We start from the raw sequence: 14645 nt of genomic DNA on the forward strand, positions 1-14645 counted from the left end.
GCGTCATCGAGATCACATGACTACAGTGACGCCACGTTTCTAGAACTATCCCGTATCTTGGCGAATGCTCTAGTATTTGCTAGATATAGGGTAGTTTGGTATATATAAGAGGGGACAACGTGACGCGGTAAGGTAATGTGTGTGTAGACAGTGAGTAATTGATCTGCAGTCAGAAGTATTATTGAGCACGTTCGTTGTTATAGCGTTTGTTTAGCGCGATTGTTGAAGTTGAGTGTATCGGTAAAGTTATATTCAGAAAGAATAAACCAGTTTTTATTAAAAAAGAACTTGTGTCGCTTAAGTTTCGTCGGAACGAAGTTACGGGAAATCAATTAACAAACGGAGACGTAACAAAATGTTTGTTTATATCATACGTTCAGTGGCCAGTTATTCTGGGTTATAGAAATACATAACGATTATTTTTTTGTTTGACTATATACTCAATCACCTACATAGATGTATCGAGTATCTAATAGTAAAAATAAATACTAAATTAATCCATCTGCTTGTTGCAGATTATCACAAAGCAATTTTTAGTACAAACGTTGTGCGTTGTTGCTGGAAGTTGAGAAAGTAAGTGTTTTTCCAAACCACACGACCTGTATCTATAATATATACTCAACTTTATTAAATACTTTTCAAGTCGTGCGAAATGTAGGCCCTGTACGTATTATACATGTGTTGAAACAGTTTTCTCAATTAACATAATAAAATTACGTGATTACTTTCTAAAGTGGGGTTTCACCCTTAGGAACCTAGCTTTTCAGGTTTGTTGTTCTTTGGGGACTGTCGTGCTATTTCGTTTAGTTATATTTGAAAAGTTAATAGAGTATGCATTTTTGTTTCAAACAATTGATACCTAAATCAGGCGGTTTACACTGCTTATTTTGTAGTAAATAAGCACACTAAACTTTACAATGCTGCTTAGTTTTTGTCGCTTACAAAGTAAGTCGTTAGGGGTCTTGTAAAAGAGGTCCTAAGGGGAAACTCGTAACCGTGGACGAAGTTTATCCACGTTCGCATTCGCCTCAAGAGGCACGAGAGCAAACAAAAGACGTTTTTGACGTCAGAAGGCCTGTCACGTGCTTTGTTGAACGCTAACATACGGCGCTGGGCGACGAGAATGCGCCAGTTCGTGCAACAGGTTATTATCGATAAGATGTATAGTATTTGCGGTCTTAGTCCGGAAACTGTAAGTAAACATTCTTACTTTTTCTTGTAAGTGCAAAGTCTGTTTTTTTATTACTAATTCGATGTCTTATAAATAAAACTGTCGTATTATGTTTAAAACATGATCTATTCTGTTGATGTTATTTCATTTTTACATTTATTATTACTATATCACATTGATACTGTAATGTGAAATCCAAATAACATTAAATCAATTTGAAAGTAATACTGAGAGCGAGACAATGTTGAATGTTTCACTGTTTGAGTAACTTGTAACTATAAGTATCATACCACAGATTATTTTCTATACAGTAATTGATTTTAGAGCCCATGGTTTATATTTGCAGTTTTTCGTGCTGTTACCATAAGAAATGATTTTAACAAAATGCTGCAGTAACATACGATTCGACAGGCTGTTATTAATATCACAAACACGGTTGTAATATGTTGGAACACGTTCTGATTTAGAATTGGTATTGAAATTTCAATTACTTCTTGGTATCTTTGTTCATATAAATTATTTAAACTATATTCATAAGAACAAATGTATGTTACCTGGTCCTGTTTTAAATATATTATATATGATGCTTATTAAAAATAAAGGCTAGATTTAAATTTGTTGACTCGGTTCGGTTTTCAAGAGAATATTATTCGATATATCATATTACTTTTTTTTATTGACACCAAGTAGTTATGCTCCTCCCTATTTAAAAAAGATGTAGATGTTTCATGTACTAGTTCAGAATTTAAAATAATGTTATGATCTCTGTTTGTTTGTTTTTTTCTTTTTAATTGTTTCTCATTTATAGTACGTTAAGCTGTGCGAGTTTCCAAAATTATTAGTTCAAATGATTTCTAATTATTTTATTATCAGAGACCACAGTTGGTCCCAAGCCCAAGCCACGGATCGGGTGATGCTGGCAGTCCCCTGTCCCTAGAACACTGGTACGTGTCCGACTTGGACGCCTGGTTACGAGACGGTGAAGTTCCGAGTCAAGAACTCGCTAAGCCTAATTTAAACATTCAGCAACAGATGAATAATCTACTAGATTCCAGCTTGTCTACTTACGGCAGCTCGTCTGCAGAACCAAATGTACATGTCAGAGATAACTCCTCGAAGTTGACCGGTTCGGTCATCTCCTATCAGCATTCAGTTCATGTGAATATACCTTCCCCGGTATCTTCATTCAACTCTGTCCCTTCCGAGAGTCCAACCCTTTACGATACCGTTCTTCCCACAACCAACCTGACGAAAGATTCGAACACATATGGTAGCATATCTTATTTGCCTATACCAGTGCAAGAGATCAAACATGAGCTACCAGACAACTATAGCGGTAGCAGCTGTAATGATGACCTGTCGTCATCCAGTGGTTTTCTGCGGAACTTTATAAAAACCGAAGAAGAGGTAACCGGTTCATATCAGCTGTCACAAGAGAAGTTTCAGCAAGTCCAGTATCTTGCGATGGAGCAGGTTTCCCACGACATTGACCAAGCTTGTCAAGTGCTAGGAATATCCCGTGGTAAGTTTACTCAGTTTTCATCACTGTTTGAATTCAAAGATTACTATGGAAATACCTAATAAAACCTGTATTTTTCATCAGGAACAGTCCTTGAGTCTCATTGTTGGGGATGGAAGCAAATGGGAATTCTGGGACATATGTTATTGAAATAAATCGGTAAACACAGGATTTTCCGCAGATTAATAATGGATAACTTTGTAAATTTTTGTGTGATTTTTATTAACATTTATAACCACTTGATGACTGCTTAGGGACGATTGTTTACCTCTGTATAGTTTATATATTTATGGAAGGATCTCTGGCGTTTTCAGTACGCCATTGTGGGAGATTCAAACATTTTGATACTTGAATGATCACGCTAAGTAACGAAACACCTACTCAAACTGGTATGTGATTTGAACATTGTAAATTTAAAGGTAGTCAGTCTGAGAGCCTTATAACTACGTAGGTGTTTTGAGTATAAGAAGTAAATATATTTATAACTATTATCGGAAACCGAAAGCTCTATAATTCTGTACAATTATTAATACATGTATAGTAGGCCTTGAAACATTTTACACTGGGCTAGTTCGCTGTTTATACAAGTCAACAAATTAATACACATTATATATATATTTCATATAGTGAACTTATATTGAATGACCTTCTTTTTATGAAGAAAAAAAAAACAAGTGAATGAAAGATGTAGTCAAGACAAATAATGGCGTCTGTCATAAGTGAACATTTTTTAAACTACTCGTGATCCCAGGTGGGTTAACCGATCTATCTGAACAAGTGTTTTCTCCACCCTGGAATTTGCCAGTGTTCTTGTGACCCTGTGAACTGAAACCTTGCCCTTGTCATGACGAAATTCCCTCTTACACAACAACCAACACCCTACTTTCCCACGTCTTTAACATGTAGGTCACGGTGAGAAGTGTTTGGCAGGTAGATAGGTCGTTAAACTTAGTGATGTCAGCACTCTCGGATTGGTCAGTCAAGCATATTTGAGTCAGTGTGTAATTTTAGAAAGGTGTCACTGATAGTTGGTTATTTCACAACTTGAGCTATTTATTTCAGGCTTTGTAGAAACATATACCCAGGTGTGACTTGTTTTAACGGTCACTAAGCTATAACTACGTATATGAATTTCTTCTACCAAGAAATAACGTGTGTATAATGTGTATTGTTTGCCTCATTAACTAGAATAATGTATTTTAATTTTTACTATTCAACAATTATTTTTAATATTATTGGCTGTTAGTAAGCCAATGTAAGCGATATTGTTTTTACAGTATTAGCCTTTCTTCGACAATTTACAGTGTTCATACAAAACTCTTTATTTTATGAATAATTATGAAATTCTCATTCATACCGAATATTAACAAAAATAATTAACGGGAAATGTGTTATTTTCCTGTATGGTTAATAACATGTTTTGCAGTTAGCTTTAACAATAATATTAGCCGTACATGTGTATACATCAACTGTTTCATCCGAATAATATACTGTTATCAGTTCAGTTTAAAATTTATCAAAATTGTTGGAGGAATTAAGTATTATGAAAGAAAACAAGTATCTATTTGAATATGCAAAATAAATAGTACTTATACGTCTCTGTTGGTCGTGCATTGTTGTGCGTATAACTGCAAGAATGAGTCTATTGTGCAGTTACTGAGGGGTTTGGCTCAAACTATATTTAAAATTGTGTCACAACAAAACAAGGTCAGTAAAGATATTATAAAAGTTAAATAGAGCTTGTAAATCATAATTTTAGGCTAGACGATGTTGTAAACCTAGTAAACAAGTTTTTTGTTTGGCATGTGTTCCACCACAATTGTCAACTGTTGTTTTAACATAATGGGCGATTGTGTTTTAAGTTGACATCTGCAACATTCTTATTTTTGATCTATGGGCGACTAAATAAACATTATTGTGACATCCCTTGTTGAAAACTATCTGCAAGATTTATACAGGTTTTATTTTGTGTTTATTTTCTCAAGCGTATGTAACTAAGGCTTGGATTCACCTGAAAGAAATGTTGACGAACTAAGCCTTGTTTTTGTTTTTTTGTATTGCTCCAATTTCAAATGCAGAAAGTTAATTTCTTTCAAAAACTTTTGACATATTCTTTTAAATTATGGCCCAATCAAAGCTGAAAACAACTATATTTTTCTTAATACATACTCAAGGATTAGAATAATATTTAAGATAACATAAATGCGTGATGTCTTTGAAAACTCATATGTTACATAAGTGGAAGTTTGTAGTAAAACAAAAATATTAAAAATTACAACTTTAAATTCAAAAACAAGCTCGGATTTCTTGGGTTTTATAATAGTAAATACTTTTGGTATTATGAGTCCACAAGATCTACACATTTAAACTATTTTATATAACTTTGTAGTCAAACTACTTTCCCCTTCACCCTATGATCTTTTTAGTTTTTCTGAACAATGAAGGGTTCAAGTAAAATAGGTAATTTGATGTTAATAATAACTTGAAACCTATTTCTTATGTATAATGACTGAAATAAAATTAATAAAAGCTACAGTTCACCAACATAATCTAGTTCAGACAGAAACGTTGTTCAAGTAATATAAATAGCGTTTCAACAATACTGGATTTGTCGTATCTCAGCCACCCAGTTGAATCCTATTACTGGGTGAAAGGCCTCGTCTGCACTGAATGTTACGTATTATTATGTCATTTTTTACGTACATTCATGTTCTTATAATTGATATATTTTGTGATAATAAATGAAATGATCAATACCAAACAGCTGGATTTTATGTATAATATAGTATTTTCTTCGCCGTTATCATTATTTACGCAGAAATAGCGGAAAAGTGACTTTTGTTTTATTTTCAGATCCTATTAATTGGTCTGTGCAAGATGTTCGCGCTTGGTTTCGATGGACTTTAAAACAATACAATCTTCCCAGCATCCTCCTTGATAACTTTTCTATGAATGGTGTATCGCTGTGCTCCCTGACAGAGGAAGATTTCCAATGCAGGGCTTCTCAAGACGGAGCAACACTCTTTGCCCAGTTAGACATTTGGAAAATAGGTGATTATTCACTTCAATAAAAATCATCTCTAGCCTTTCAACTTTTAAGTAAATCAAATGATTGTAGGTTTGGTATATAATACTGTTTGTATGCATGGTTAACGAGTAGAATAAAACAAACAAGTTAAATTAATTAGCAAGATTCAGATTACGTTGAAAAGCATACATGAAATATACCGTGAACAATATACAGATATTTTGGGTGCATAATATTCTTTGGCGGCAAACCAACACATTCGAATATTAGTTATAAATTGCCTTTATAACCATCAAGGTCTCAATTTATTACGTTCATTTGTACCTGAGTAGGCCTACGAAGTTTTAGCGAGCAAAGTTAACAGACGTAAATGTTTCTCTTCAACGTGCAGCTTCTTCATGGAGTAGCAAATGATAAGGTTTAAAATATTCTTCTTTTTTCGTGTGAACTAATTGGCTGTTGGGAAGCACGATGTGGTACATTGATTTCAATGTGATTTAGTAAATTTATTCAAGGATTAGGATATTTTTTTTTTTTTGTCGGATATAGCTCGAGAAGTAGTCGACCCAAATTTTGTCACTGACTTAACAGTATGTGTATAACTGTGTTTTCTCACAATTACATATTTCCAATAATGATGTTGCTTATGCAATTACTTACTTTCTTTAAACATTCTCACAGACAAAATGGCTCATACAGGAAGTTACTAAGTTTGGTAGATGTCCAAACAGCAAGTTAAAGTGAAAATCGGGTTATTGACCTCAATCTGACGTCTTTATTGACGTCACGTTTCCTCTAATTCAAAGAAACACCACAAGGTGATATGAGAATATATTTGCTAACACCAATTTTTCTCACGCTCGTCAAGCTTGGCAGTGTTTGTAGTGGTTTATCGGATAGTATATGTTCGTTACATTGGAAACACGGGAAATTTCTTTGGTAGTTTGCCAAAACATATCTGTGCCCTTAGCATGTCTTAAAAAAGTAGGGGATTCCCTTGAATAATTACACACATTTGACCTAGTTCCAAATATGATTATACAGTGATAGGTATCTCCCTCCATTTCCTTCTCAAACACCTCAAGAAGATAAATATGTCTTACAGTTATGCAATAATAAAAATGTATTTTCGTCTAACAAAATGGAACAATTTTCTATACATTTGAAACTACTTCCATCATTAGTCATAAACATAATACTTACGAATATTAGTGGAGAAACTAAGATCTCCAATAATCAGCCTAAAAAAAGGAGGGATTTTAATGGTATCGTGATAATGATAAATACTTGTAATTAGTTTGATATCTTGCTAAGGAACTTTTTATTTTGGCAACATAATTTTACAATATGCCCCAACAACTGCCTCTAAACTTAAACCGAAACTAGTGATGTAAATAGCCGTGCATTTAACTTGACTTACCTTAAGTTATCGTTCTATTGTTTACATTTTTGTAAAAGATACTAACAGCTTCTTTCTGACATTTTCTCAAATGAGATATTTGCAGTCCAGTGTTTACCGAAGATTGTATTTGAACTCGATAAGCAATTCCAGTGATATTTTACAAGTCAATTCATAATTAACTAGTTCTAAATATTCCGCATATTGATAGTTGTTTTTTTTCTATTGTTCGTAGCTGCGAATATGCGAAAAAACTGTCAAAGCATAAGTACGTCACCTTTCCGAGTAGAAGACAGTATTCTTGACATGAATGCTCTATTAAACAATTGGTCTTCAGGCTCAGTTTCAACAGTAAACACATCATCTGCTCATACCAACCAAGTTACCACCGCAGGTAAAGAAGTACAAGCCGGACCCATTCCCGCTTCAGTAGGTCCTGGATGTGGAAGTGGTACTTTCAACAATCCCTTCGTCTTGGGAACAGAAAAACTTCCTGTTCTTGCAAGCAGAAAATTCACCAACGACAACTTTCAGAGTGACGGTAAATTTTTTTAAACCCCAATTGTCATAAACCAATTAATTATTTCGAGAGCCTACTTTTGAAACCCACTGTCCCTTGTTTTGTACATTTTCATCAGAGTTAATGTTCATAATATTGTTTGTTAGAAAGTCTTGGCGACCGTGGATGGTGGCCACGAATTGTACAACCCATTAGTCTAAAACATCATGCAGTTCTAATGCTTATTGACGTCTTGTTCGTTCCAGGCGTTTGCTTGTTTTGGTAGAGGGCCTCACTTCGGAATGTTGTTCTGCCTCAGGCAGAGTCCCCTTTGTTAAACTACGTTTGACTTCGCTATCTGTTAGACAAATTTTGTATCGGTTAGGAGTACAAAATCCTGTCGGCTATCGGAGTGTTAAGAGGAGACATCATCATATTCAAAAACAACAACAAAAGTGTATAACCCCCATAACTCGTATCTTCTTTAAACCCATCTTATATCTAATACAAGATGATAAAAACCCTATAACCCAATCGCTTTCGAAAGTTGGACCTTTCTTCTTCAGGGGCAAACTAGGAATCAATATATCTAATGGTTTACTCGACGTTTAAGTCAATTTGAGTAGATTCTACTTGCATTGTCTTAGATACTTTGTGTTCTCACGAATGTATTTCGGATTATTATAAATACATGACAAAAATATTTGATTTTGGTTTTAGTAACGTGTGTTATTTAAGATAAAACAACTATATCATCTTCGAAAAGAAAAAGTAGTTAAAATTACGAACCAAATGCTTAAAGTGTGGTTCTTCAGATAGTAAAGCTTAGATAGTCATGAATCAAGTGTATTTTGTTTTTAAGTAAGAGCATTTTGGATATATATATATTTATCAATTTATTTATTTTTAGACTCTTAAGCTTATGTTTGGGTTGTAAGCTCGACTGTCAAGTGAGCGTTGCAGGTTTCCGCGAAGTTTATGACAGTATAACTTAATACAGCAGGAATAGCTAGAGGGAACGGTGTATTTTATTCAACCAAGCTGAAATTCCATATGGCCTGTCATTGACGTCATGGGTTTCTATCTGAATGAAGTCCATATGTTAGGTCATGAGTACATTTGTTCATCATTCATCATTTTTTTAAAATACTTGGTGTATGTTAAGTTCATCCTATTCCAGTTGTGGACTGAGATCAACACAGATGCTTTGGTGCTAGTGAAACCGTGGTAAACATTTTCAGTTCTTATATGGTATCACAGTTAATTAAAATAAAACAACACTTGAATATATTTAAATGTTGTTTACGATATTTAAAAGACAAATTAGGGGAAGTGGCTCCATTTAAGTTAAATTGACCGTGACCCAATTTTCGTTCGAAGACACTATCTTGGGGTCCTACAAAGTACAGACTACTGTGCGTGGGTGTACTGTATGTACTCATGCGTAGGTTGTGTAATCAAAACTAAATAAAGTTCATGAGTGGGCATCTCATTTCAGACTGAAAAAAAAGACTCCTTAACACGTAAAAGTTTTATTAATAACTAAAACATTTAAATAAAACTACTTTGGTCATAGTACTAATATTATGCTATATATATGACTCATAGTATAATTGTTTGTTAACATACAATTATTATATAACTTCCTGTAAACGAATACACCAAGACTCTCTATATCTTTAAAACTTTTTGTTTTCATATATTTGTTTTACTTCAGTTGTTAGTTACATTAGCTTGAAAATACGAACCACCTTTTTATACTTGCAGATGAAACAAGTGAAGACGGCTGTGACGTGGATCGTAGTGGTGGTAGTACCAGGTCCGGACCACATTCACACATTCACCTGTGGCAGTTTCTAAAAGAGCTGTTAAGTCAGCCGCAGATGTATGGAAGTTGTATCCGCTGGTTGGATCGCTCTAAAAGCATTTTTAAAATCGAAGATTCTGTCCGGGTTGCCCGCTTCTGGGGAAGGCGAAAAAATAGACCGGCTATGAATTATGATAAACTTAGTCGATCTATTCGCCAATACTACAAAAAAGGGATCATGAAAAAAACGGAGCGTTCACAACGGCTGGTGTACCAGTTCTGTCCTCCTTACGGACTATAAGCTAAGACTAATGGCAGCGTTATCGAGCCTCGAGTGCAACAGCATTTCGAGGTTTCCATTTTGTAGTATATCCATAAAAATATTCACACATATATAGGTGTTGCCACACTGACCTAACTGGCTTTATGGTATGTGGTATCACTCACTTATGATTTCCAACAATTTAATTGTTCATTTGTAAATATTATCATGTTTAATCTATGGGCTGGCCCCATATACAAGAATATATATTGTGTTCGATAATAACATAATGAATGGGCTTATTGCAGTGACTGATCCTGAAGGTATGATTCTTGATCAGTCTGCATAGTTAGAAAAACTTTCGTTTTCAAAATTTAAAGTGCAAAAAGTTTTGTTTTATTGTATATTAAATTTTATGTTTACCTTAACTCAGACAAACGTAGTAAATGTATTGTCGTTTTTTTAGCTAGCATGCTTAAGCCTAGTCAGAAAAAAATATATAAATAAATATATATATGTTTATTTTACTTAAGTAGTGGTTTTGCCTAATGTTTGAGTTGATGCTCAGTCTCTGTTCGCATGACACTCTTGACTCCTGGTGAGCCTAACATATGGATTTATAATTGGATCCTAGGATGATTGTCTAGCAAGCAGTGATGCTGATGCACACAATCCACAAAATTTTAGACATGCTCCAGTAGTGGTGTTATGATTTTAAAAAATAAGTGGATTTGAAGAAACTCAAACTATGGTGAAGTGTTTCACATATATCAATGATATATATTAGTATGTTCTAAGAACACACTATAAATTCAGTTGTTCTCATGTGAGGCAACTGATATTTTTTTTCTTACATGTACGTTAGCTTATACTGTAGATTTTTGTTTAACCAAGTGTATAGATATTTGTATTCCTAGAGAAGACTTATTGAGACCTAAGTTGTCTTGTAAATTTTTTATTTGTTTTTAGTCTCGCACTTCTTTCGAGGATTCTATATTTTCTTTTTTAAATACTGGGAATAACAAATGGAAAGAAGTAGTGAGGACTTGTAACTGGTGTTAGTTTAGTATCAATTTCGATGGTAAGAGGGTGCTGTTATTAGGAACTTTTATTTACAATGACTCATGTATGTCTTGATATACATGAAATCATTTATTTCAGATATTATGTTGTGTGATTTTATGTCATTTTGGGGCTAATTTTTTTATTTGATGTAGTATTTTTGTACATTCCTTATAAAAGTAGATACTAACACAGTTTAGTATTACCAAGTAGAGTAAATGGCGTATTTTGGGTGTAGTAAAATTTTGTCTAAAATGTGGCTCGCATAAACTAATATGTGTTATGGCTTATATGAACGTGGTAAAGTGTTTTAATAATAATACTAGGATTTATTGTAGTGATAGGATTATGTTTAAACTTTACTTTAGTAAATGTAACTTTTCAGAGTTGAAATAAAGTTTATCTGAAATTTTGTGATTAATGTGTGAATACTCTCGCATAACACCATTTATGGCAGATCAAATTTATTAATTATTTTATACAAAACTGCCTTTCATTAATTAAGTATCAAGTCAAACTCTTTACTCTAGATTTATTGTAGGTAATACAGTAATTGTCGTTTAATATGGTAACAGAAACGATTTTTGTTTGTGACACATTTTTACAGAAGTAAATACTTTTTTAATTGGATATATTACTCTTATAATTTATTTATTTTACAGATTCACTTAGGTTTTTTACAAAAATATAGAAATGTAGAAGTTGTTTACCATTCTTTGTGATTTTTGATGTTTTAAGAACTAGGTCCTATCTTAACTGTCCGTAGTTGTAACTTATCCTGATATTATTATTGTTTTTAACTAGTTTACAGTTTATATACGACGATGTTTAAAACTCATCCAAAATTATTTTACACGTATGCTTATTGCCGAGTAATTTTAGTTTAATGAAAGAATTGGGGCATATTCTACTTTATTCTATCCAGGAATTTAAGTTTAAACTTTAAATAGATTATGAATACTGTTTCAATAACGTGTTCATATATATACAAATCGAGCCCTTAAAATTAATAGCAGTTAATATGTACGTGTATAATACAGACATTTCTCAGCACTAGAAAGGCAACTACCTGAGTAGTTGTAAGATGTTATTATGAACGGTCCCTTCGTATGGAGGTTCGTGATTGTGGCAATAAGATATAGTGAGAAGCTTAAAAAGTAACCTGACTAGTTTAGCCAAATGTGAACCCATCTACCATCCAACGCGTGGAATAACACAGTACTATTAACTATGACAACGAGTACAGCAATACTTCATTTTTGAGCAGCAACGTTTAGAAGACTTGGCACATTGCCAGTTTTAAAGAACGCTGTGGATAGTAGTAAAATTTTTCTAAGGAGGGACGTGTATAGATATCTAGAAAGTGAAGAAAAAACATGCATACTATCATATTTAACATACGTAAAGTTCAATCGACCTATAAGGTCCTATCTACGTATAACCAGACACGAACAATAAATTATTGCAATATGTTTTTTAATTGGAAAATAAAAAGATAAATACCACATTGGTGTATTTGAAACAAACTTCTAGTACGTTGTTTAATTAATATTCGTAATTTCGAAAATTTTACCGAATTATTTAACTTACGGTACGTAGTTGTTTTTTTTTCTCGCGTGAAGTTAAGTAATTGACTGTGTGTTCTGTCCACTAAAAGCATTCAAAAGTACGATTTTAGCGCTGTATGCCCGTAAGATTGATCCACACCAGAGGGCAATAAGTTTGAGAAAAATTAATCATTCTGTGCACAAGCAGAACCATCAGAGATAGTTTGGCTTTGATGCTGTTAGCAACATTCGTGATACTAAGGAAAGTGTCAATAGCAAAGTTCGAAATTTGCCTAGAGTCAGATGCTCAGTTTTTCAACGCTTATTTGTCAAATAAATATTTTTTTATAAAATAGCATATAGAAAAATCTAAGTTTCGTTTTAATATTTTCGGTTTGATCTTAATTCTATAAGACAATTAAATAATATGTTCCTGTACAGATTGCTTTTAAATGCATCTATAATAGAAATGTATCCACCTTTTTTTGTCATTAAAAATGGAATACAAACTTTATAGAAATATATGCTTATAAGCAAAGTCTGTGACAGAGTTATACAGACATTCTGCCTCAGACAATTTCTTTAGTATTCAGATATGTTTAATTATTAAAATTATTTCATGATTATATTCTAAAATTCTCTACTTGGTTATATTTATTGTTATTCATAACATTTTTATTTTCATATGCATGAAATTGTATATAAAGATATTTAGTTGGTCCCAGTTACTATTGCTCTTTAGATAAAGAAATAAATACACTGAGTCATGGGTTTTAAGGCTTGGAGAAGCCAACGAAGTGTAGAGAACCAAAATCAATCACTAAGCTTTGCATCGCTGGTTGATTTGTTCTAGCTTTACAGAAAGAATTATTGCACTAACGAAGTTGCAAAATGTGAAGTAACCCCCAATTTAAAATGATGAATTACAATAACGCTATCAACATAAACCATTACAGCGTCTAATGAGAGCTAATTCTTTTTATAAGCAGTAACATGATAAAAGCCAGTAGTACCACAGATGGCATCGTACGTCAAATGAACATTTCTCAAAAGACTTTAATGGTAAACTCAAATGTTTCAAGTAAACTAGTATTTAATTTGAAACAAGTATTTAGTTCTATTCACTACATTATTATGTCTGTTGATACTTAGGGGCAATAGGAATAACGTATTTTCCTAAGTTATAGATAAAATTACCAATAACGCGTAAATAAACTGCTATCGGAATTCGAAAAGATTGTTTTAAATTTCGCGCAAAGCTACGCGAGGGTTTTATGCGTTAGCCGTCCCTAATTTAGCAGTGAAAGACTAAATGAAAGGCAGTTAATTATCTCCACCCACCGCAAACTCTTGGACTACTCTTTTACCAACGAATAGTGGGATTGACCGTCACATTATAACGCCCCCACAGCTGAAAGGGCGAGCATGTTTAATGGGATAGGAATTCGAATCCGCAACCCTCAGATTGCGAGTCGAGCTACCTAACTACCAGGCTGATTCGAAAAGGGAAAAGCAAAAAGCACCATAGTCAAGACTAACGTTTATACGAACCATGTATCCACATATAAGTGTAACTTAAACTTGGCCGACAAACCTTACCCATGAATATTTTCATTAAAATTTAAAAAAATCGGATGAAGTGTCATGATTTGCAAGCATTTTACTCATGAGAAGTACACTCAAACCGGGAACTTTTAAGAAGTGTTCTATATTATTCAAAACAAAAGTAGTAAAAAATGATGAATTTCAAAAGTGATAAAAAAGAAACTTGTGAAACTATTTTATTTGTTTTTACTTTTCTGCCATCTAAAAGGTAGTAAACTACAGGCACTCTATTTTATTTGATTTTACTTTTATGTTGAATTCTGCCATCTAAAAGGTAGTAAACTACAGGCACTCTATTTTATCTGATTTTACTTTTATGTTGAATTCTGCCATCTAAAAGGTGGTAAAGTACAGGCACTCTATTTTGTTTGCTTTTACTTTTCTCCTAATATTCTGATATGTAAAAGTTAGTAATATCCTCGTGGACTTTAATTTAATTCTACATATTCAGTCTCTCAAGAATCTGTAAACTGTTTATTTTGCACACCATATCTGAAAGTCTTACACCGAAGATTGTAGAGCTGACTATTAAACAAGTCCTCTATTTCACTGTTAACTTTAGGGTTATTCGTCTTTAAGGGCGTATATTTTGACTGTAATGAGGGTTTATCTTCCAAAACAAAGATAGTTACACCATGTTTGATTAACAATAATTTCATAATTACATGATTTGAAACTCAAAATTCCTTAACCCTAGATTGAATAGATTGATATACACATCCTTTAAACTGGTGTAATAAATTTCT

The 14645-nt window shown here is 33.2% G+C and overlaps 1 protein-coding gene across 1 annotated transcript; it reads left to right on the forward strand.

Annotated features, from left to right (window-relative positions):
- The first annotated feature begins 1136 nt into the window (after nt 1-1136).
- Nucleotides 1137-11168, forward strand: LOC106465896 (DNA-binding protein D-ETS-4-like). The gene is made up of 5 exons (XM_013926135.2): nt 1137-1192; nt 2045-2693; nt 5544-5741; nt 7353-7658; nt 9384-11168. The coding sequence occupies exons 1-5, from the start codon at nt 1160-1162 to the stop codon at nt 9722-9724; spliced, it is 1527 nt and encodes a 508-aa protein (XP_013781589.2). The 5' UTR covers nt 1137-1159; the 3' UTR covers nt 9725-11168.
- The last annotated feature ends 3477 nt before the right edge of the window (nt 11169-14645 follow it).

Source organism: Limulus polyphemus, unplaced genomic scaffold (genome assembly GCF_000517525.1).
Source record: "Limulus polyphemus unplaced genomic scaffold, Limulus_polyphemus-2.1.2 Scaffold2088, whole genome shotgun sequence".
Taxonomy (NCBI): Eukaryota; Metazoa; Arthropoda; class Merostomata; order Xiphosura; family Limulidae; genus Limulus; species Limulus polyphemus.